At 52.1% G+C, this 21,907-nt stretch overlaps 3 protein-coding genes across 3 annotated transcripts in view; 2 read left to right on the top strand and 1 right to left on the bottom strand.

Moving 5' to 3' along the window:
- Nucleotides 1-10,392, top strand: part of SETD1B (SET domain containing 1B, histone lysine methyltransferase) — a 47,767-nt gene extending 37,375 nt beyond the window's left edge. Inside the window, exons 13-18 of the mRNA XM_066562083.1 lie at nucleotides 984-2,537; nucleotides 3,845-4,011; nucleotides 4,254-4,385; nucleotides 4,487-4,606; nucleotides 4,973-5,110; nucleotides 5,821-10,392. Of these exons, the coding sequence (XP_066418180.1) occupies nucleotides 984-2,537; nucleotides 3,845-4,011; nucleotides 4,254-4,385; nucleotides 4,487-4,606; nucleotides 4,973-5,110; nucleotides 5,821-5,994 (2,285 nt within the window). The 3' untranslated portion in view covers nucleotides 5,995-10,392. The remainder of the gene's footprint in view (nucleotides 1-983; nucleotides 2,538-3,844; nucleotides 4,012-4,253; nucleotides 4,386-4,486; nucleotides 4,607-4,972; nucleotides 5,111-5,820) is intronic.
- A 1,315-nt stretch (nucleotides 10,393-11,707) lies between these two features.
- On the bottom strand, nucleotides 11,708-15,133 carry HPD (4-hydroxyphenylpyruvate dioxygenase). The gene is made up of 10 exons (XM_066562305.1): nucleotides 15,091-15,133; nucleotides 14,917-14,999; nucleotides 14,699-14,788; nucleotides 14,504-14,607; nucleotides 14,265-14,342; nucleotides 13,951-14,113; nucleotides 13,561-13,632; nucleotides 12,629-12,751; nucleotides 12,377-12,493; nucleotides 11,708-12,295 (listed from the first exon to the last, which is right to left on the bottom strand). The coding sequence occupies exons 2-10, from the start codon at nucleotides 14,995-14,997 to the stop codon at nucleotides 12,185-12,187; spliced, it is 939 nt and encodes a 312-aa protein (XP_066418402.1). The 5' UTR covers nucleotides 14,998-14,999; nucleotides 15,091-15,133; the 3' UTR covers nucleotides 11,708-12,184.
- A 3,071-nt stretch (nucleotides 15,134-18,204) lies between these two features.
- PSMD9 (proteasome 26S subunit, non-ATPase 9) lies at nucleotides 18,205-21,790 on the top strand. The gene is made up of 6 exons (XM_066562096.1): nucleotides 18,205-18,350; nucleotides 18,443-18,545; nucleotides 19,225-19,418; nucleotides 19,850-19,951; nucleotides 20,450-20,538; nucleotides 20,868-21,790. Exons 1-6 carry the CDS (start codon nucleotides 18,237-18,239, stop codon nucleotides 20,893-20,895), a joined length of 630 nt encoding a protein of 209 aa, XP_066418193.1. The 5' UTR covers nucleotides 18,205-18,236; the 3' UTR covers nucleotides 20,896-21,790.
- Nucleotides 21,791-21,907: the final 117 nt, after the last annotated feature.

The following is a 21,907-nucleotide window of genomic DNA, read 5'->3' as shown; positions in this document are numbered from 1 at the left end:
CTGCAAAATCTGAAAGTCACAAAGAGGTAAAATGTTAAACTGGGCAGGGCAAAGAAGAACTGGTTTTGCATGAATCCTTTCTAGAACAGGTCAGTGTGCTGAAAGAACATAAATTTGGAGACACCTGCATTTAAGCAACTTGACATGTGTAAGGAGCTTTCCAGGTAAGCTGTGGGAACAAACTCAAACTGCAGCATTGTTCTTGAGCAGCCCAGCTCATACAGGAGTTGAAGGCTCAGACCCTTCTCCAGCAGCCCTGGTTTGTTCAGCACAAATGGGGAATGCCTCCCTTCCAACTCTCCAGGCATTTTCACCTCCTTTCCTTCTCCCACTTGAAAATGTTATTTTGAGCTGCCTAACAAGGTTCACCATTGATTCCTTTTGGACCTGGCCCTAAGTGGGTAAATAAACTCCAGACAAATGAGGCTGCTGCAGGGAGAGCAGCATATAAATTGCCTCATTGATACCATCTGAGTGTGCCTTCATCCATTACAAGGGCTTCCCGTTTGCTTCATGTGTTGTTCAGGAGTGTTCTGCTATTCCCTTCACCATTCCCTCCTTGGAGAGCTGAGGGTGCTCCTTGGCCTGCAATTAGTTGAGTTCCCACATTAGGAAAGGTGATGGCTCTGGGCTCTGACAGCTCTCCTCCAAAGCCCTCACCCCACAATCCACTCCTTCCTTTAATGTCTGTACAAAAGGTTGTCAGGGCTTTTGAAAGCAGAGAAACCTTCGTTCTGGTCTGTGTCGTAGTTAATCCTCAAATTAATAGTGTGGGTTTTTTATGGTCCATTAGGAAAGTGTGTGGTAGTGTCTAATTACTCTATACTTTGTGCCTCCAAAATGTAAAGCACTGGAGTTTTAAAGCCTCCCAGTGGAATTGAGCTGTATTTTAATTGTGGCATCTTGAACATGCCTTTACCAGCGAGTGGCAAGCAACCAAGTGGAGGCAAAGCTCCTGATTCTCCTCTCTGTTCCCCTTTCAGAGGAAGAGTCTGAACCCACTCCCATGCTGGAGCCAGAGGTACAGGAAGGTCCAAAGCCTGAATCTCAAGATGAGGAGGCGTCTCTCTGTATCTCTGCTCCAGGGGGAGTCTTTGGAGAACCTCTGCCCAGCAAAAGCAGCTTCTTTGGCAAGTCTGAGGAGAGCAGCTTGGAAGGCCGAGTTAAAGCCAAGCCGCCGTCGGCAGCGGAGGAGGAGGAGCGGCTGCCGCGCACGCCGGGGCGGGAGGTGATGATCCACTCGGACACTGAGACTGTCCTGCTGCCAGCCCACAAGGTGCCATCCTCCATGCTTCCCTTGCCATCCACTCCCGGCAAGGAAGAATCTTTAGTCCCTCCAGAAAAGTTCCCTGAACAATTAATGGTGACCAAAACATCCGTGGAAGAGGAGATTCCCAGGACTCCCGGGCGGGACATTTTGCCCAAGTCTTCGCACCCCCTCACGAAGTCGCAGAGCACAGACACTGTTCCAGCCACGCCAGGAAGTGATGCTCCCCTTACAGGAAGCAGCTTGACCCTCAGTTCCCCTCAAGTCCCAGGGAGCCCCTTTTCCTACCCATCCCAATCCCCTGGCATTAACAGTGGCATTCCTCGGACTCCTGGGAGAGACTTCAATTTCACGCCTACTTTCCCAGAGGCTGGTGCTACCATTCCTTGCCTTCTGCCTGGCAAGAAACAGTCAGAGGATGAGCTAGAAGAGAAAACCTTTAAAGAGCCTCTTGGTGCTTCCCTTACTATCAGCATGAACAGTGTTCCTTCCCCTATCCCCTTTGCCAGCCCCCCGCAAGCAGATTTCCACATGGACATGGCTTTGCCGCCTGATGAGCCAATACCTGTAGCAGCCCTGCCGTGCATGCATGGAGATGGAAGAATGCCCATCGAGGAATGCAAGGCAGAAGTAAAACCTGGTTTGCTCTCCCCAGAAGTACCCCGTGGGGCTTCTATCCTTCCTCCCCCACCACCACCTTCTGTTCTTCCCAAAAGGAGGCCGGGTCGGCCGAGGCGGTCCCCACCTTCTGTCCTCTCGCTGGATGTGTACTCGGGCAAAACCATGGAACCTCCTCCCATGCCAGTGGCCTTGGTGGAAGGTGCTGTGGGCAAAGAGCTGCTGAGCGGACATCCTGATGCCTACTATGGACTGAAAGACCCTGAAGCCGTCACCCTGGACTTCAGGAATGACGGTTTCCACGAGAAAATAGCAGCTGAGACAGTTGCAGAGAAGCTGCCATTCAAGGAACTGGAGAACCAGTGGAACGAAGACTTCAAGGAAGAGGAGGCTCATGCAAAGCCCAAGCGCCAGTGGCGGAGGCAGAAGAAATCTGAGGAGCTGCCAGTGATCCCTTCCCCCGAGTATTCCCCGCCCCAGCCGCAGTTCAGGCCGCGCTCCGAGTTTGAGGAGATGACCATTCTGTACGACATCTGGAACGGCGGCATCGACGAGGAGGACATCAAGTTCATGTGCATCACGTACGACCGCTTGTTGCAGCAGGACAACGGTATGGACTGGCTCAATGACACCCTCTGGGTTTTCCATCCTTATATCCTTTCTCGTGGTGTTGGCAGCACGTGTGAGATGCACGGGAAGTTGGTGGGAGAAGCGGTTGCTTACAGGAATAGAGATTGCTTGGATGAGCAGGGAATTTTAAACTGTTTCATTCTCTGAAGCTGCAATACAAAAATACTGCAGAAGTGGCTGTTCCTGCTGCACGTTCAGTCTGGAAGTGCAGGGACAGTCTGTAGGCACCTCTTCTGGGGAGGTTTCCTTCCTAGTTTGAGAAGCTTCTGTCTGCATGTAACCAAACTTTTTTTCCAGCTTTCCTGTGGAATTTCTAGTCTGCACACACACAGCTTTCACTTGGAATTAAAACTTGCTGTAAAAATAATCTCACCATCTGTGCCCAAAACAATGAGTTAGTGGTTCTAGCAGCTTTAAGTTGCTTTGAGGTTGAAATACTGATAAAATCAGAGCTTTCTAAGTGGCACATCAGGGCTGTGTGTGTGCAGCCACCAGTAGTGTTCTCCAGACCATAGCCTAAAATACTGTTCTAAAAACCTCAGAACTCTCCAGTACTTTTTTCAGGAAAGATGTCCAGGTTTAAGTGTTGAAGAAGACAAACATACCACCTTGTGTGTTGCTAGAGATTGTGTGAAGTTCAGATATCTTCATCCCATGCTTCCTGCAAGACAGGATAGCAAAATCAAAAAAGCCCAAACACCTAAAACAGTCAGTGATAGCTAACAAAACCCATAGTGAAAATAAATCTCTTTCCCTCTTGATAAGGATTATATTGTAACAGCAAAATCATGTTCACTGTTTAAGCCACTTCCAAATCACCTTGAGTTCGTGTGTCACACTGCATGACAAGTGTGAAAGTACCTGCAGGCTCACCTGCTTTGCAGCCAGCCCTCAGCACTCTGGTTTTGAGGCTGTCACCTCTTGGTTTTTATGGACCCTCTGCTTCAGTTTCCTGATATCAAGGATACCTTTGCCCTCACAGGAAGCATTTTTGGGTCAATCTTGATTGTTGTAGCTTTCATGGCTGTGTTTGTGGGGTGAGCTGGCAGCAGTACAGCTCCACTGTCCTTCCAGGAGCCAAAGCCCTGAAGGTGCCTTCAAACCTGAAGGTTTGTAATGTGTGTCTGAAGGAGCTGATTTCCCAAGGCTGCTGAGAGCAGCATCTCTCCAAGGCCTTTGGGCTGAGCAGCATCTCAGTAGTAATGTTATTTTTTGCAACCCCACAAAACCTTCCTAATTTTCCAGGCTCCCAGTGTTAGCTCCATGCAGCTGTAGCAAGTTTAGTCTGATATCCACCTCTGGCTGTGTTTCTCCTTAACCTCTTGCCACCTACCAGCTTTTCTACCCCCAAGAAGAAGAAGCGGGATGACGGCATGCGGGAGCACGTGACGGGCTGTGCACGAAGCGAAGGCTACTACAAAATTGATAAGAAGGACAAACTCAAATACCTCAACAATAGCCGAGCTTTTGCAGAGGAGCCTCCAGCTGACACACAGGTGAGGAATCCAGCTGTGAATGGGGTTTGGTTTGGCACTGTCACACACAGCAGGTGCTTCCTGCCTTTTGGCAGGGAGGGAGAGGGAGCTGTTGTGTCTCCTTGATTGTCCTGGGGTTGTGTGGGAAGTGCTAACGTTTGATGTCAGGTGTTCTGTGGTGATGTGTTGTAGCACAAGGGGCTGCTCACTGGGAGCCTACAGGGTGTTGTGGGTCAGCTTTGATCCCCCATTTGTCCTCTCAGGGTATGAGCATCCCTGCCCAACCTCACGCTTCCACCCGGGCTGGTTCCGAGAGGCGATCAGAGCAGCGCAGGCTCCTCTCCTCCTTCACTGGCAGCTGTGACAGTGACCTGCTCAAGTTCAACCAGCTCAAGGTAGATACCCCCTGCTGCAGATCCTGGACCTAGAGACATCCTTTCCTGTTCTGTGCTGTGACTAATTCAGGGTTGGGTTTTGGGGTGTTTTCTTCATGCAGTTCCGGAAGAAAAAACTAAAATTCTGTAAGAGCCACATTCACGACTGGGGCCTTTTTGCTATGGAGCCCATTGCAGCTGATGAGATGGTGATAGAGTACGTGGGTCAGAACATCAGGCAGGTAAGCTGTGGCTGAAATCTGAGAAAAACCCAGCCCTGGATGAAATCCTTCAGTATGACAGCAAGGGCTGGAGTCCTGGGTTGGAGGTGTCAGCTCTGTGGGCTGGGTACAGGTTGGCATGGCTTGGAAGGTACAAGGGTGGGAATTCCAACAATCTTTGGAAACTGAGCACTCAGGAGAATCCTCCTTCAGAAGCCCATCCTGAACTTCTGTGTTTCCAGTGGGGTGTGTGCTCTCTTGGGGTGATGTGGGTGGTGTAAAGCCCCATTGCCTGGCACAAGCAGAGCTCAGGGGAGCCTTGTGGTGGTGAGGTGGCTGCTCACAGGTCAGTAGTGCAGTGGCCTGAGCCTGCCTGGCTCTCTGCAGGTCATTGCTGACATGCGTGAGAAGCGATACGAGGACGAGGGCATTGGCAGCAGTTACATGTTCAGAGTCGACCACGACACCATCATCGATGCCACCAAGTGTGGGAACTTCGCCAGGTTCATCAATCACAGCTGCAATGTGAGTATCTGTTCTGGCCTGTCCTTGTTCCCTGGCAGCTGACAAACCTGGGGAGGCCCTGCCAGCCCTGCTTGGGGTGCTCAGAAGTGGCAGGGGGTCGCAGGGTTGTGATTAAATGTTAATGAGCCACAGCAGATCAGAGCAGGGTCTGAAGGAATGTAAAGAGGTTGGAGAGATCTGAGGAATGAAACATGCAGGGAGACTGAGTGTGCTAAAGAGCCCTTCTGGCTGTCTCAGGGAACCCTGATGGACACTGAGCAAGCAAATCTAACAAATATTTCCTTAAAACATAGCAAATTTCAGCTGTGGGAAATTCAGCTCCTTCTAGTGTCCGCATGGGAAAATAATCCCTGCTGTTTCCTCCTGTGCTCTGTGCTGCAGTCTGCTCTCAGACCTGCCTGCCTGGCCAAACTGTTAAGCATTGAGCTTCTCTTAACCTGGGACAAAATTGATGGAGCATCATCCAGGCTCTTTTGCTCCACAAATGACCAGAATGTGGATATTTTGGAGCAGCACAGGGAGGGCTGCTCTGTTTCCTGGCTCCACGCCTCCCTGCCTAGGCTTGCCCTAAGTCCAGGCTCTGGCAGCATGGCTGGGTTGTCTCGGGAGAGGACTGCCCTGTTTTATTTTAGCTTGAAATAATTGTGTGGAGGCTGGGAAGCCCTGGCCCTCGGGAACCTACATCCTCACCTGTTCTGTCACCCTTGCAGCCAAATTGTTATGCTAAAGTGATCACGGTGGAGTCTCAAAAGAAGATCGTTATCTACTCCAAGCAGCACATCAATGTGAACGAGGAAATTACCTACGACTACAAGTTTCCAATTGAGGATGTAAAAATCCCGTGTCTCTGTGGCTCTGAGAACTGCAGGGGAACCCTGAACTGAACTCAAGGTTTCTCGTCACACTTGCACCTTCAGCCATGTCAAAACTGTGGTAACCAGGTGTGGTTGCACTTTGCCAAAAAAAGATGAAAAAAAAAACCTACAGAAAAAAAGGAAGAAAAAAAAAATTTAAAAGCAAAAAAAATACTTACCAAAAAAAAAAAAAAAAAAAAAAGAGGAAAAAGAGAAGAAAACCAAGCAAGTTTCGCACTTCTGCCAGGATCATGAGTGAAAGCAAAAAGCGCACACGCTTACGAGGACTGTTCATGTTTCAGGTGCTTTTTCCTTTTCAGATCCAACACGCACACAAAAAGGTGGCTACCTTTTGTGGCATGGTTTATCCAAACACTAGCTTCTCTGTTCAGTCCCTGAAGTAATGCTCCATAATGGGATAATGGTACCTTTTTTTTTTTAATTGTTCTTATAAGCCTTCATCGTTTCATAAATGCTGCTACCTTTTTCTCATCAGTTTTCGTTGGTTGAAAAAGACATTCAACGTTTAAATGTGAAGCAGAGACTGAAAATGCCATATAGGGTTTGTTGGGAGCTTGATTGGCTGAAATTGCACAGATTTCTCAGAGTAAGCTGTAAATAAATGTAAGGTTGATGTTACAGAGCAAGCCAGAGGCTTGAGGGTGTGTGAGTGAGTGTGTGCTTGGGTGTGTGTGTGTGTGGAGATGTGTCCACAGTGAGACTAGAGCTGAGCTGTCCTGCCTTTTCCTTAGGGATGAGCCTGAACAAGGCCCCTCAGCCAGACCTCAGCTCCCCTCCTTGGGCTCCCCTCTCATTTTCTATGCCATGCTGGTCCATGGGGGATCAAAACCTCTGCAGCTGCACGTGAGAAACCCTTGGGTACTTCAGTCACTAGGAAGAGGTGGAGTCAGCTGTGGCCTTTGGGGATGCCCATTCCTTGGAGATGGGCTTGTCTTGCTTGCAGAAGAGGCTGACATTGAGTGGACAGCTCAGCCCCTGTTGATGCTGTAGAAATCCTGCCCTGCTTGCAAGCAAAGACTACGGCCCACGTTTGTAGCAGGACTTTCTTCCTGTGGGTGGGAATCAGGCTGATGTGTGACTTGTATTCATTTTTTCTCACTTTCATCTGCATTTCCCTGCCCTTCTAGTGTTTTATGTGGAGTATTTGCTCTGTCCTTGGATGTGGGAGATGCCTCCTGTGATAGGAGCAAGCTGTGCCCTGCTGCTCTCCTCCCTCTGTTACTCAGTAACTTGGCCAGGGGGATCCTGTCCCTCCAGAAAATCATGGTAGAAGTGTCCCTGAAAGCAATCCTGTCCCCCCCATCTATAGCATGGAAGCATCTATTGCTTCTCTAAATTTGGAAGGCATGTTTTAAAATGATTTCTCAATATATTTTGTCCTTGTAGATGTGCTGAGGTGAAGGTTGCAGTTCTTCAAGAGGTTCCATTTAAAAATGGGACCAAACACGAAAAAAATAATTCTTTGGATGAGATCTGGAAATGTTACACCATCGTTCAGGTATAGACAGGATCAGTTTTTCAATTTGCATTGAATTTCTCCTGCTTTAAAAGTAGAGATTAGTTGTACTAAACCCTTTTTAATTGGCTTGTAAGGGGAAGTTGCAATGTCATTCTGAAATGGGAAGATTATCTGCATAGCTAAACACCTCCCCACAGAACAAATTGCACAGCTGTGTTCTTGTGTTCTTTCCAAACCTCCACAGGGGTGAGAACAAAAGAGGTTGCAAAAGAGGGTCCTGGAAGTTTTTTCAGCTGTTCCATGGAATTGCCAGGCCTGCTCTGCAGTGTGGAGTTTGTAATGTAGGTTAGACCTCTGCCTCTGAATTTCTCCTCCAGACAAAAGGCCTGAGGGAGCAGGAACACACAGACTGCTGCCAGCTGCCTTAACACCACCTGTGTTCCTGTCTGAGGGCGAGCAAATTGTCTCTGAGATTGGACAGCCCATGGTCCATCTCTGCTTTTGTTTCAGTTCTGTTTTGTTTCTCCTCCTTCTTCCTAAATCTCTCCAGCACCTGGGTGTTGGTGACCCAGAACCTAAAATCACGAGAAGCACAAGTTTCTGTCACTGAATGTTGGGTGGAACTGCAGTGATGGCATTTGGGAGTTTAACCAGCTGCTCAGTTTAGTTGTTATTTTTTGAGTGAGATTCACTGTGTTGGCATCTCCACAGCTTGGCCTTTGACTTGCAAGGCTCTGGAAATGCACAGAAGTTTCCTGTGTGTCAGAGCTGAAGCCCCTGTCCTTGGCCTTCTCCCTCTCTGCTCCAGTGCATTACTGGTGGATTTGTGGGGTGAGCACACCCCACATGGCCCAGCCCTGTGTTCCCAGCTCATCCCTGTGCTCTGGGTGGGATCAGCCCCTGCAGTTTGCCTTAACCCTTGGTGAGGAAGGTGGGGGAGGAAGGTCCCTGTCACCTTCAGGTCCTTCACCCTGTGTTTTAGGAGCACCAAAGGGATTTGGGTGCCAAAGACCATGAGCACCTAAATCACTTGGGCACTTCTGAAACTGCCTGTAATTCATCCCCTTTTAGGATCCCAGACAAATAATGTGAGTTTTTAGAAGAGCTGATCTCCCAGTGCTTCCCCAGGATGAAACAGAGCTGTTGAACCCACAGCACTTTTGAAAAATCATGTCTGGTCTCAAAGCCAAACCTGAGACTTCTCTTTTTTCCCCCATAAATCTTGGCTTGCAGAGTCCTCCCTGGGAGATATTTTGTCTTACACTGGGAAGCTGCCTGACCTCCAAACAAATCATTTTATGGTGAGGACTCCCAGGCCTGGTGCAGTGATTTCCATGGGTGCCCTGTCCCTGCCAGGGGAGCCCTGCAGGCACAGATGTGGGTGGGAGAGGCCTCAGATCCTTTGCCTTGTGCTTGGCAAGGCTGGGGTGAGAGGAGGGCAGGAGCTGTGGCTGCTGTGGTTCCATTCAGCACAGGCACCCCTGGGAGCAGTGACAGGGACAAGGGCAGCCTCAGCAGCTCGTGCTGCTTACAGGGCCTGCAGTGCTTTTGTCCACTGAAAAACCCATCCCCACATTTATTGGCACTTCAATTTGAGCCCAAGACAAAAAAAGAGAGAGACATTTACAGTGCTCCTGCAAAATTCCATCTCTCTGGGAGGAATGACCCAAGAGAACAGAGCAAAATGATGGAAATAGAATGTCAGCCTTGGGTTTGCAGCTGTGGGAGTTCAGGTGCAGGTGCCTCTGTGCTGGCATCCACAGGATCTGGGGGGCTGGAAGGGATGGGGCTCACCCTGCAGTTATTTATATTGTACAGAGCAGCTTATTTCTACCAGGAAAGAAAAAACAACCGTCAGTTTAAAACTCCGTCAAATTCAGTAGTTTCAGTTCTGGATTTTGTGACCTTTTTCAGGGATCATTTCAGTGCATTTCTGTACAAAATAAAAATTTAAGGAAAAAAAAGGATTTTGAAGTATAAAAAATGCATTTTCTGTACATAGGCGAACTCAAGAATCTTCTCTTCAAACACTGTTTCTTGTAGAAACATGTTGAAATTTTTTTGCTGATTTCTTTGTACTTCAAGAGCATGTAAATAGTTTATTAAAAGTGACTATTGTAATTTGGAGTTCTTTTTAAACAGATTCCAGCTCTAAATCATGTCAAGATGGGGAGGAAGAAGGACTGAGTATAGCAAAGGAGCTGGTGGCGTTTACAGCTTGTGTCAAGCTTTGTATAATGTAAATTCTGTATAAATACGGGGTTTTTTGTCAAATAAATAGATGCAATTAGAAGCATTAAGAAACTGAAGACAAAAAATTGCCAAGTCAAGGCTTCTTCTTTCCCCCCTCCCTCAGTCTGAAACCTTATGTGCAAGATCTATTTATTTCAAGCGAGGAAATGTGTACAGTCTAATAGACACCCTAAAATGTATTTAAGCAAATTAGCAACTGGATTTTTTCAGTTTAATATTTGTTTTGTTTTTATGAGTTTCCTCAATTGCCACTGTAGGATTTGTCCAAGTGAAAACACATCAAGAAGGACACTCTAAAACAATGGGGCAGTTTTGAAGCAAAGTGGAACACCCAGCTCCCAATTCTGGCAGTTTTCTGGTTTTAATTCCCAGCGTGGAAATCAAGGGCCTCCTTTAAAAGTAGGCAGGTCAAATTGTTTGCAATAAATTTAATTTTTTTTTCTTAAGTTCCTTTTAAAAAAACAACTCTGCTTTGAAGATTTAGGATTTCTGCTTTTTCTTTGGTTAAGCAAATTTATAAATTTAGGGATGTTTTGTGCATATAGAATCTGTCACCAGTATGTAACTTGTTTTGAAGAAAGTGTTTTTGTTGTGGATGTGTCATGCTGTATATATTTGTTCATATTTTTGTGAATTGAATACTATGTACCATTGTATTATAGTAACTTTTATAAAGCAAACCATAAATATACTGACTTTTCTTACAGAAAAATTATGTTGTGCTTAATATATTACCTGGGAGCTGTGAGAGCTCAAGGAGGCAGATGCAGAACAAGAACAGTGTGAAGAACTGGTTTTCAGCAAAGTTTGCTGCAAATATTAATTCTGGTGAGCAGGAAATGAATTTAAGCAACATTATATTGCATGAAAGAAATATGTGATTCTAGTCATAGAAAGAAATATGTGATTCTAGTCTATAAACTTTGTCTCAGTATTAACAGTCTTGGCAGCCCTGGAGAGCTGAGGCAGAGCTCTCCTGACAGTGAACCAGGAGTCCCAGACATGTCCAGTGTCTGCAGGTGAGGGGTCCCTGCTCCTCCTTCCCCCCTGGATTGCTCTGATTTCATATCCTTTATTTATTTATTTATTTATTTATTTATTTAACTTTATAGAGGCAAAGGGCCTTGACCACCAGGTGAGGGGTCAGAGATGTGTGTGGCTGTTGGGGCCAGAGGCTCTTTGCTTTCTTTATAAATCCGTTTATTCCAATTGCCAGGAGTTGGACTTGGATGGTTCTTGTGGGTCCCTTCCAGGATATTCTGGGATTGTTTGAAATCTGGATTAGTTCTGCTCCCTGGGACAGGGGAGCTGCTCAGGCTTGGCCCATGTACCCCCCATGTACCCCCCACAATTGGGGGCTGCTGCTGGGAGGGGTCAGGGTGGCCTCTCTGAGCTTTTATTCAAAAAGAAATACCTGGAGCAGGGACAAGTGGAATGGCTGATGGAGGAGGAGGTGGAAGACACAGGACAGAGGCTGGAGGAGACTTCCCAGCTCAGCTCCTGCATTCCTCAGGTGAGCACAGGACAGGGCTGCAGGACAGCCCCACCTGGGGGTCAGAGGAGCCCATCCTGAGCTGAGGGCTCCCCTGCTGGCAAACAGGGAACAGGGGGGTGTGGAAGGGGCTGTGCAGCACCCCAGGGTGGCCTTCAGCAGCTGGGACAGGGAGTGCTGAGCTGCAGCCCCTGGGAACACAGGGACTCCCCAGGCACTCAGGCCAGGTCAGAAAAGGGATTTACTGCTTTGGGGAGGAATTCCCCGTGCAAAGGACAACACCAGAGCAACACCCAGAGGGGACTTTGCACATGCAGCCAGGATCTGAGCCAAGGAATTGCTGCCAATGCCAGCAATTACTGCTGGAAACATGGGAGAAACCCCAACCCATCATTAATGCAGGAATTTACAGGTATTAGAGCGAGACTCTGTTGCCTTGGGAAGGCTGAAATATGTAAATACAATAAATTCTCATTCCAGAGTGTTGTAGCTACCCTAAAACCATGTTTATTCTCAGCAAATTCAAATTGAAGATTGAGTCTAAAAGCAATTAAACCAAAATCTTAAAAAAGGAGATGTGCAGAGAGGAAAATGCCTCCGTGCTTTCACAGCTTCCCGTGTAGCTAAAATTAAAACTTTGGATAGACTAAATTTGAGCACTCCCAGTTGTTTCTTCTGTCTTCCTCTGTAGCTGCATGTCTTTGGCACATGCCTTAAACCTGCCCTTTGTTAAGAATTCCATGGTTTGGATCAGATTAAGCTGCTTTTTGAGTGTGTTTGCTATTTCCCACGCCCCATCTCCCAGGAGGTCACGGAAGGGCAGTGCCAGGGCTGGGCTGGGAGAGGTGTTGGGTCCTTTTGCATTGTCCAGCTTGGCAGTGGCTTCCCTGGCTTTGTGGCACTCCAGCCTGGGCTATTTACCAAAACGTGGGGTGTTTCCCAGTTCATTTGGGGTTCAGCTCCTTGGGGCTGAGGGTGGCACTTGCTGCCATCCCCTACATCCTCTTGGTCTCCCCGTTGGGCTCCAGCACAGTCAGGTTTCCTCTGGCATCCTGATCCATTTCAATGGCCTCAAACAGAGACTTGAAGTTCCCAGCACCAAAGCCCTGCGGGGGTGGCACCGTTAGGGACCAGGGCTTGGCCCTGAGGGCTCCTGGCCAGGACCAGAGGGAGAGCCTCAAACCAACCTGGTGGTTGTGCCTCTGGATCACCTCCAGAAAGACCGTGGGTCTGTCTTGAACTGGTTTGGTGAAGATCTGGAGCAAGTAGCCTTTTTCATCAAAATCCACCAGGATTTTCAGCTCCTGGAGAAAAGAAATGAGGCGACAGCTCGAAGACCCACAGAGGAGCAGGTGGGGCTCTCTGTGTCACTCACATCCCTGCAGGGCACTGTGGGGAGCTGGTCCAGCCCTGGGCAGGCCTTTCCCCCTCTGACTCACCTCCAGCTTGTCAATGTTCTCCTTCACTTTGATTTTGGCAGTTCTGAGCCTCTCCCGCAGCACCTGGTAGTAGCTGGAGGGCACATCCATGAACTGCATGCCCCTCTGCTTCAGGTTGGTGATCTGCAAGGCAGGGGAGACCCAGCAGGGCTCAGCTTGGGAGGGGTTTGTGCCAGGAGCATTTCCTGGCATGGGCAGTGTCGGGACAGAGATGCTTTCCCATGGCATTGGCCAATCTCAAGCATGAGAACCTGTCTCATCATTTCACTTTGGCACCAGGAATGGGCAGGCCCAAGATGTCCTCCCCAGGCACTGTAGAGAGCTGTGCAAGAATCATTTGTCCTGCTCTGACCTGATACCTCTGGAGGCCCTTTGGTCTGGAGAGGAGCCCAAACCTGGGTGCTCAACCCAGACCTGCCCCAGCTGAAGGTGGGTGGTGGGTATGGGGCTCAGCCTGGCTGTGTTCCACCCTGCAAGGACAAAGGTGCCACCAAGGGCCCTGCAGACCCCAATTCCTTTAAGCAGGAGGGACAGGCAGCTCACAGGTGCAGCATCCCTGGGCAGTTAATGCTGGTTGTAAAACAACCACAGCACAAAGGCCATTGGCTCTGGGTCCTTGTACCCTGACAGGGTCATGGTGCACCCTGTGACAAGCACCATGCCCAGAGCCGGGGCAGGGGGGTCCCAGGGCAGGGGGGTCCCGGGGCAGGGGGGTCCCAGGGCAGGGGGGTCCCGGGGCAGGGGGGTCCCAGGGCAGGGGGGGTCCCAGGGCAGGGGGGGGTCCCGGGGCAGGGGGGTCCCAGGGCAGGGGGGGTCCCAGGGCAGGGGGGGTCCCAGGGCAAGGGGGGTCCCAGGGCAGGGGGGGTCCCAGGGCAGGGGGGGTCCCAGGGCAGGGGGGTCCCAGGAAAGGGGGGTCCCAGGGCTGCACTCACTGCTGAGATGATGTCGGGGGTGTTCAGTGCGATGTGCTGGACTCCGGCCCCTCCGTAGTAATCAATGTATTCCTACAGGGAAAAGATGTCACCGTGGCAGTGACAGCACAGCTACAGCTGTGAAGGGATGGGTGTGGGCTTAAAAATATGCAGGCAAGATCAGCCCAGGGGCACCATGGAACGACAGACACTGTTGATGAGATGGGGTAAACTGGCTCTGCCCAGCAGCTTCCCTGGGCCCAAGCAGAGCCAGGATTCCTTTCTAGCAGCCACTTCAGCACAGCAGGTCTGCTCTGGCTCCACATCACTGACCTTTGGTCCCTGTTCCTTCACCAAGATCCCCCTGGGAGTGGAGGCAGCCACATGGGTCAACCACCAGCATCCACTCACCTGAATCTGGGATTTCTTCTTGCCAGGGGCTGGCTCATTGATGGGCATCTTGATGGTCTCCTCGTAGTTGGTGACCACGATGGAGCGCAGGGCGCTGAACTCGGTGTGCAGCTGTTTGTCATCCACTGACCAGAAGCGGTGGAAGAGCAGGTTCTTCTGGTACCTGCCCAGTCACAGGGGGCACAGTCAAGCCCTTGTTCCATCCCCACAGTAATGGAGCTGTGCTGGCTTCATCAGCCCTGGCAGAAGTGGTGGGACCAGCAGAGCTGTGCTGCTGCTCCATCCCACCTCCCACCCGCTCTCCCCACTCTTACCAGTCTGCTACTGGGACCATCTGGAGGTCAGGTTGGTTCCCCACAACGTGATCAACAAAGCTGAGCTTGGCACTTGGTCTGTGGGGGGAGACAAGGAGGGTCTCAGGCGGGCTCAGGGGTATCCCACAGCTCAGGGGGCTCCAGGGCAAGGCAGTGGGGACCTGTCCAGCTCCTCAGTGGGATATCCCACCAGAACACGATGGCAAAGAGCCAGGCAGGAGCCTCTGGAAAGTACTCACAGCTTGGGCAGCAGGGGGTCCTTGAAGAGGGGTGGGTGGTACCCAGGGAGGAACAGGCCCTTGTAGTTGAGCTTTTCTATCAAGGTGTGGGTGGTGTCACCGTACTGTGAGGGGGGAAAGTGGTTGTGTCATGGCTTTGTTCGTGCAGGGGCCTCCCAGGTGCAGCCAGCTCCATGGCCCTGCCCTGCCACTCACCGTCTGGATCACTGCGAATTTCACTTTCCCAAATTTGTCCTGCTCCACCCACGGCTCCTTCACCACCACAGCACCACGCTCCTTGGCTTTCTGGGCAGAAGGAGAGAGATCCTGTCCTGCCACAGCTCCCCCAGGCCAGGGGGAGACATCCCCAGGCCCTCCTGCCTCCCCTCACCGTTTTGGGGAGCTGTGTGGGAGGGGGTGGAGGGGCTGCCCACCTGCACGATGAAGTCACAGTCCTCCACTTCAAAGGCGATGTCCTTCACCCCGTCCCCGTGCTTCACCAGGTGCTCCCCCATCTCTGCCCCGAGCAGGAACAGCCACAGGCATGAGCAGAGCTGCTTTGTTCTGCCGCGGCCATTTCCCACTCCATCCCCCCCAGTGACACCTACCCTCATTCCCTGGGTTCAGAGCGGATGAGAAAACAAACACGATCTGCCGAGGAGGAGGAGGAGGAGAGGTGAGGATGGAGCCACAGGTGATGGTTTTCATGGTGGGTCTGACACCACCTCACCTTTCCCTGCCCTGGCAGTGGCACCTCTGTCAGGGGCTCCCTTACCTTGTCCTGCTTGATGACATGTGACACCACCTCCCTGCTGCCGGTCTCCAGCCCGCGGTAGGCCAGCTCCTCGAAGCCCAGCTTGTTGCAGTAGTAGGATGCAGCCTGTGGGCAGGGAAGAGTCCCTCTGCTGGAAGCTGTGGTGCTGGTGGCCCACAGGCCATGGACAACAGCCACCATGGCAGGTGCAAGTCACACTTGCCCTGTGTGTGTGTGAGAACAGGCAGCAGCTTCTGTGCCTCCTCCAGCAGCCCAGGGGGAACAGGCAGAGGCAAGAAAGGGCCAGGACTGAGGAAAAAGCCCAAATTCAGTGGGAAGTGCTGCCTCCAGAACTTTCTGTGAGGGCTGCCATGGAGCAGGAGACATTTCTGCGTGTCCCGTGTTCTGTGAGGCTGGGTGAAAAGCAGCTCAGGTGTGAAGCACAGGGGTGTTTAAGTTGCCCAGGGCAAGGTTTGGAGATCAGCTGCCATGAGCCCACACAGCTCTGCAGGCTGGTGGCCACAGCTGAGCCCGGCCACGTGCTCTGGTTCATGTCCCACGTCCCACCCCCAGCAGCCGCCCCTCGCCTTGCGCAAGGGCCACCAAGGCCACCAAGGCCACCAGTGCCAGGCCAGGGCCGGGCTTTGGGACACGGCACATCCCGGGCCCAGGGGCTGCCGGGAGGAACCAACACCCCCCAGGCAGCCAATGCCTGCAGAGCCCGGCCTGTCCCAGTGTGGGAGGTGTCCCCTGGCACTGCTGTCCCCTGGCACTGCTGTCCCCTTACACGTGTGCCTGGTGGCCGCAGCCTCTCACCTGCTTGGCATTGCCGACCCAGAAGGTGATGGAGTGGAAATGGATGAAGCGGCCTCGTTGGGGCTAAAAGGAAGGAAAACGGGGCTGAAAGCTGCTGCTGCTGCATTTCCTGCGGCACTGCTCGGCTCTGGAGCTGGGGGAAGCAGCAGCTGGGACCCTGAAAATGCATCTCCTGCAAATGCATCTGAATTAACTGGGTGGAACAGCCCTCAGATGGTGATTTTCCAAAGTGCTTTACAGTCAAGGCCCACAGGATCCTGCACTGCAGGTTGGAAGGTACAAAGCACTGATTCACTTTTGCCCACAGCCATGGTTTCAGTTCTCCCAGTGCTCCCCACAAGTGGCCATCCCAGCGAGCTGCCCACCTGCAAACCTCACTCTGTTAAAGATTAATTATTCCACAAAAGCTCTTACACAACCACCAGCACCAAGACAGATCCCCCTTCGCTCCGTTCCCCACCACTGCCCAACCTGGCACAGGCCACCCAGCACTGGAAACACTTTAAAAGTGAAAAAGGAGGCAAAGAATGCAGCATTTGGAAATAAATGTTGCATGGAATGAGGATTCAGCTTAAGGCTTGACTTGACTGGGAAATATCCATCATCTCCTCTTTGTCACTCTCCTCCCAAACCAGAAATTTCAATGCTTAATACTAATTTACAACGAGGATCTTGTGTGGCCCAGAGCAGTTTTACTTCTGATTTCAACAGGTAATCAAGGAATTGACACAATCTGCAGTAACATGACTGATGTTTCACACCAGGCAGAGGGGCAGGACAGGGACACAGCTCTTACCTTTTCTCCTTTGTCTGTGTAGGACGTCTGAAAGAGAATGAGAAAAGAGAGACATTAGCGGGACAGGCAGGTACAGCAGCCCCCAGGGAGCTGAATCCAAAGGTCAGGCTGTGAGGAGCAGCTCTGCTGTGCCACGTCCAGAACAGTCACTGGAAAATCCGAATTCAAGCAGAGCTTAAATCTCCAAAAGTGCCCCGTGCCATGGAGCCCCCGATGTCTGAATTCATTCCCATCTGCTGCCCTCACCATTTTTGTGACCTGGCGATGTGATGGAAGCAAAGAGAGCTTGAGAATGGGGCGCTTTCAATATAACGGGACGGGGAGGCTCCTCCTCGGCCCCACCTTCTCCCACCACCAACCCAGGGATGGTTTGGGCTGGGAGCTGCCCAAAGCGGGGGCGGTGGGTGGCTGTCACCGGGGCCGTGTCACGGGTCCCTGCAGCCCTGTCGGTGGCACCGAGGGTGGGAGTGCAGCACGTGAGGCTCCGCGGAGGGTGGGGACCCTGCTGACCCCGCAGCCAAATCCCTGCCCCGTGTGTGTCCCAGGTCACCGGGGGGTGACGCAATTTGGGCAGCACAGCCCCCGGCCCGCCCGCTGCCCCTGGGGACATTCACCCCTCCCTGGGGACGTCATCCTGGGCGGCGCTGAGCCAGGACAGCCTGCAGAGCCCGGCTGGGTGTGCGGTGGTGTCTGGGCACGGGGCCACCTTTAGCCCTGGTGAGCCCAGCGCTGCAGGGACCCCAAAATGTGGGACAGGAGGAGGAGGGGACAAGAGATGGCCCTGCCGGGGAGACACCAGTGCACAAACTCCACCTGGCTGGGAGTGGTGGGAAGTTGCAGCCACCAGCAAGGCCAGAGGGGATGAGCACGGGGGCCTTGGGTGGTGCCAGTGGCACGGAGGACAGGGGGGTGGGGGTCTCGTGGTGGGGCTGTCCCCTGCTGCCACACTGCCCGGCACATGGATGCCATGCAGCACTCGGCAAATGCGCTGGGCCACAGACTGGAGAGGGGCCAGCAGCAGGGACAGGGACATAGCATCGTACACCACGGCTGTGTCACCCAGCGGTGGTGACACCGCTGTGCTACTACATGTCACCATCAAAGCTGCGTAACTCACTGGTGGTGACACTGCTGTGCCACCACGTGTCACCATCAGAGCCGCTCCATGGCACCACCACAGCAGCGTGACCCAGTGACGGTGACACCGCTGTGCCCCCCCATGCCAGCGCCACAGCGGTGTGCCGCAGTGGCAGTGACGCAGCTGTGTCACCCCGTTATTGCCGCCGCCGTGTCCCCGCCGTGTCCCCGCCTGTCACCCCCTCACGGCGCCGCTGGCCCCGCCCCCGGCCCCGCCCCGCGCCCGTCCCGGCTCCCGTCCGGCCGCGGCCATGGCGGAGCCCGGCGGGGGCCGCCCCGTCACCGTCAGCGATGTGCAGCAGCTGGTGCGGCGCAAGGACGAGATCGAGGCGCAGATCAAAGCGTGCTACGAGCTCCTGGAGGGGGTCAGTGCCCGGGCAGGGCCGGGCCGGGCTGGGGGGCGCCGTGCGGGCCCGTGGGCCCGGCCCCGTCCCAACCGCCGCCTCTCCCCTCACAGCAAAAGGGCGTCGGGATGCACGAGCCGCTGGTGGACGCCGAGGGCTTCCCCCGCTCGGACATCGACCTGTACCAAGTGCGCACAGCCCGGCACAACATCATCTGTGAGCGGGGAACGGGAACCGGGCGGGGGGGCCGTTCCCGGGACCGGGCCGCGCCCCATCCCGCGGGATGAGCCAGCGAAACCGGGATGTGCGGGGCAAACGCGGCCTCTGCCCGGGAACGGGCACCGCGGAACCGCGGAGCTCTCTGGAACCCCCATGGCGCGCGTTGTAATTCCGCAGAACCGGGGCCCGGGGCTGCGCTGAGCCTCTTCCCCAGGTTCTGCTCAGGGCTCGGAGCTGCCGCCTGGGCTGAGTCAGTAAAATGGGATCTGTGAAACACAACAAAGCTTTTCTGGGCTGTTTGTAGAATAAAATTTGGGTAGAATACAGCTTGGCATTTATTTCATCCCAGGCTTTCCTCAGGATGGGTGTGTACGTAACAGCAGGTGACTTAATGGAAAGAAGACTTAAGCTGCTCACTGAGTGCTAAGGGATCACGGGCCTCACAGCCCCTCTGCCTTTGCATGTTTACCAAAATTCGTAGGGTGGTTTTCTCTGTGTCTTTCACTGATAAACATCTGCCGGGCTGGCACCAGGCCCCAGCAGATAGAGCAGAGGTTGTTGCTGAGACCAGAGACAGCCAGGGCACCGCTCTGTGTGACTGCAGGGGGAGCAGGTGCTGAGAGCCCTTTGGGAGAAGCCTCTCCAGCTCCCTGTGTGCTCATGGTGTCACCCACAGGTTTGCAGAATGACCACAAGGCAGTGATGAAGCAGGTGGAGGAAGCTCTGCACAAGCTGCACGCCCGGGAGAAGGAGAAACATGCCAAGGATGAGGCGGAGGCCTTGGCCGAGGCCATGAGCCAGAGCCAGAGCCTGCCCCGGGCCTTTGCCAAAGTGAACTCCGTGAGCCCCGGCTCTCCTGCCAGCGTCTCGGTACGTCGGGCATGGCTCGTGGGGAAGGCTTTGGCTGGAGCCAGACAGCTCATGGCTCCCTCTGCCTCTTGCTAATCACTGGAAATAAGCTGGGGCCTTGATTAGGGTGTCAACCTCTTCTTTTCATCATGTTGGGATGCCCTGTGAAGGGGCTGGTCACTGTACAGGGATGAGATGGGTGTTCTCCTGGCACCACACAGCTCCTTCCACACCTCACCGACCATTCCAGCCTCAGTATTTCTCTTCCCATGAAACAGAACAGGGGAATGAACACTTAGCTCTCCCTGTGGCTGTAGTGATGTTCACTTGCCTGGGTGTGAGAGGTGTTGTAGCACATCTCTCTACCTGAGGCTGGGTGAAGGGTGATGCTCCTGTGACATTACCTGTCTTTGGAAAATACAGATGCTCATCTCTCTTTTATCTCTGTCCAGGGACTTCAAGTTGATGATGAGATTGTGGAGTTTGGATCTGTCAACGCAAACAACTTCCAGAACCTGCAGAACATTGCCACAGTGGTGCAGCACAGTGAGGGGGTGAGCTCATTCCTGCTGTGACTGCATTCTCTTGCCTGTCTCTGTTAGCCACAGCTTTTTCTATGGAACTTGGATCTCTGGAGTCATCATTTCCCTGTCAGAAACGGTGTCAGATTCAGTCTGTGCAGTTGTAGCCTTGCTCTCTGACAGCACTGAGCTATTTGCTCATGAATGGAAGAGCTGAGAGGTGTGGCCATCACGTTGTTTGTTCTCCCTGGGGACTCCCTGCAGCAGCATTGCTGTGCCACCCTGGTGGCCTGGCCAGAGAAGCTGCCACAACCATTAAGTGCTTGGTGGTGGAAGTGAGTGATCTCCTGGAGATGACTTCACACTCTCTTCTTTCAGTTCTAGCCACAGGAGTGGGAGTGGGCACTGCTGCAGAACATTTCCTTGGGCTTAATGTTCTTTGTGTGCTTCAGCAAAAGAAGGAAGAGAGTTGACTTTGTGATGGAAAAGTGAAACATTTTGGTTATTTTTCTATTTTTTCCTCTCTTTCAGAGACCCCTGAGTGTGACTGTGATCCGTGGGGGCAGAAGGGTGCACGTGGGGCTGACTCCAAAGCGCTGGGCCGGGAAGGGCCTCCTGGGGTGAGCTACTGTTTCACTTGCTGGAGGGAAGAGGCTTTCACCAGCTCAGGGCACATTTCCTGAGCAGGGCCAGCCCTGGCTGTGTCACTGCCCACTGTGACAGACTCACAGGTGGGCACCAGGGAGCTGGAGGCTGCTGGTTCTGCACAGGGATACAGGGAGTCGAGTGCCAGCAAACATGAGCACAGGCAGAAAGGTCTCAGTGGCTGGTTTGTCTGGGAAACCAGTGGAGGAGGGTTGTGGTGGGTCTGAGCCATCCCATGCCAGGTCTTCTGTGCCTGTCTGAGAAATGAAAATTTAGTATTTCCTCCTACCCTCTTTTTTTTCAGCTGCAATATCATTCCTTTACAAAGATGACCATGGCTGGGAGAACAATAAAGCTGAAGCTTGTTCCTGCTTTCTGGACTCTGATCTGGTTTGAAAACGTGGTGTTGCTGTGACCTCTGGTGCCTGAAGGGTTCTGGCAGAGTTCTGCAGTTCAGAATTGCACTGGCTGTCAGGAGGAACCTGCAGAGCTGCAAGATGTGGCTTCTTATCTCTTCCACCTTGTATCAATTTAGAATAAGGCTCTAGGGAGACCCAAATCCCACTTGATACACGCTCCAAAGAGCTTGAAATGCTCTTTTTTGGTGATAACAGAGCATTCCTTTTTTCTCCCCTTTAAAACTCCTCACTGAATATCATGTAATAAATGCTAAACAGTCCTAGAGCACTTTTTGATGCCTGTCATAGTAGATGAGATATGCAAGTTTGATACTTCATCTTCCTCATTTTGACACAGCTTTTAAACTCAGTGAACATGCTGAAAGGATTTTTGGAATGCCCAGTTATTTTAACACAACGAAGTAAAGAATAGGGGTTGTAATTCTACTTTTGGAACTTCTAGTACTTTATGTAGTCATGACAAAAGCACTCCTAGCTTCTCTATTTTCTTTTATTTTTTTTAAATTGGTTTATTTGCAGGAGTTGATTTTGGGGTGTTTTCCTGGTTCCAGCCAGGACAGGGTTTACCTTTTTGTGCCTCCCATTCTCCTCTCCATCCTGCTGCAGGAGCAGTGGGGGGAGTGGGTGGGTGGCACATGGTCTGGGGTGTTTTCAGTGGGAACAGTAAATTGGGGAAGACCATTCCTAAACCACCACAGCTGCATAAACTGTTGGAAGGGATTCTGGGAATGACTGGTTTGTTTAAAGCTTATTTCCAGTTGAACTTCAAAATACTCTCCCAAAACAATAAAACTGAGTATTGCCTCTCTCTGTTCTCATAGAAGTCATTATTTGGGGCAGCCTCTCCGGGTCAGGGAGATAATGGGAGCTGATAACAAATCTCCTTTCTGCTCCCAGCAGAGTGTGAGGCTCTTTCTGGGCAGAA

This window comes from Molothrus aeneus, chromosome 18 (genome assembly GCF_037042795.1).
Source record: "Molothrus aeneus isolate 106 chromosome 18, BPBGC_Maene_1.0, whole genome shotgun sequence".
In the NCBI taxonomy this organism is placed as follows: Eukaryota; Metazoa; Chordata; class Aves; order Passeriformes; family Icteridae; genus Molothrus; species Molothrus aeneus.
This window is presented reverse-complemented; position numbering and strand designations above follow the sequence as displayed.

Coding starts and splice junctions, on each gene's coding strand:
- HPD (XM_066562305.1), bottom strand. CDS start 14,997: ATGGGGGAGCACCTGGTGAAGCACGGGGACGGGGTGAAGGACATCGCC. Junction 13,633..13,950: donor AGAAGAAATCCCAGATTCAG/GTGAGTGGATGC, acceptor TTTTCCCTGTAG/GAATACATTGATTACTACGG. Junction 12,752..13,560: donor CCCCCGACATCATCTCAGCA/GTGAGTGCAGCC, acceptor CCTGCCTTGCAG/ATCACCAACCTGAAGCAGAG.
- PSMD9 (XM_066562096.1), top strand. CDS start 18,237: ATGGCGGAGCCCGGCGGGGGCCGCCCCGTCACCGTCAGCGATGTGCAG. Junction 18,546..19,224: donor AGCCCGGCACAACATCATCT/GTGAGCGGGGAA, acceptor TGTCACCCACAG/GTTTGCAGAATGACCACAAG. Junction 20,539..20,867: donor GCCGGGAAGGGCCTCCTGGG/GTGAGCTACTGT, acceptor CTTTTTTTTCAG/CTGCAATATCATTCCTTTAC.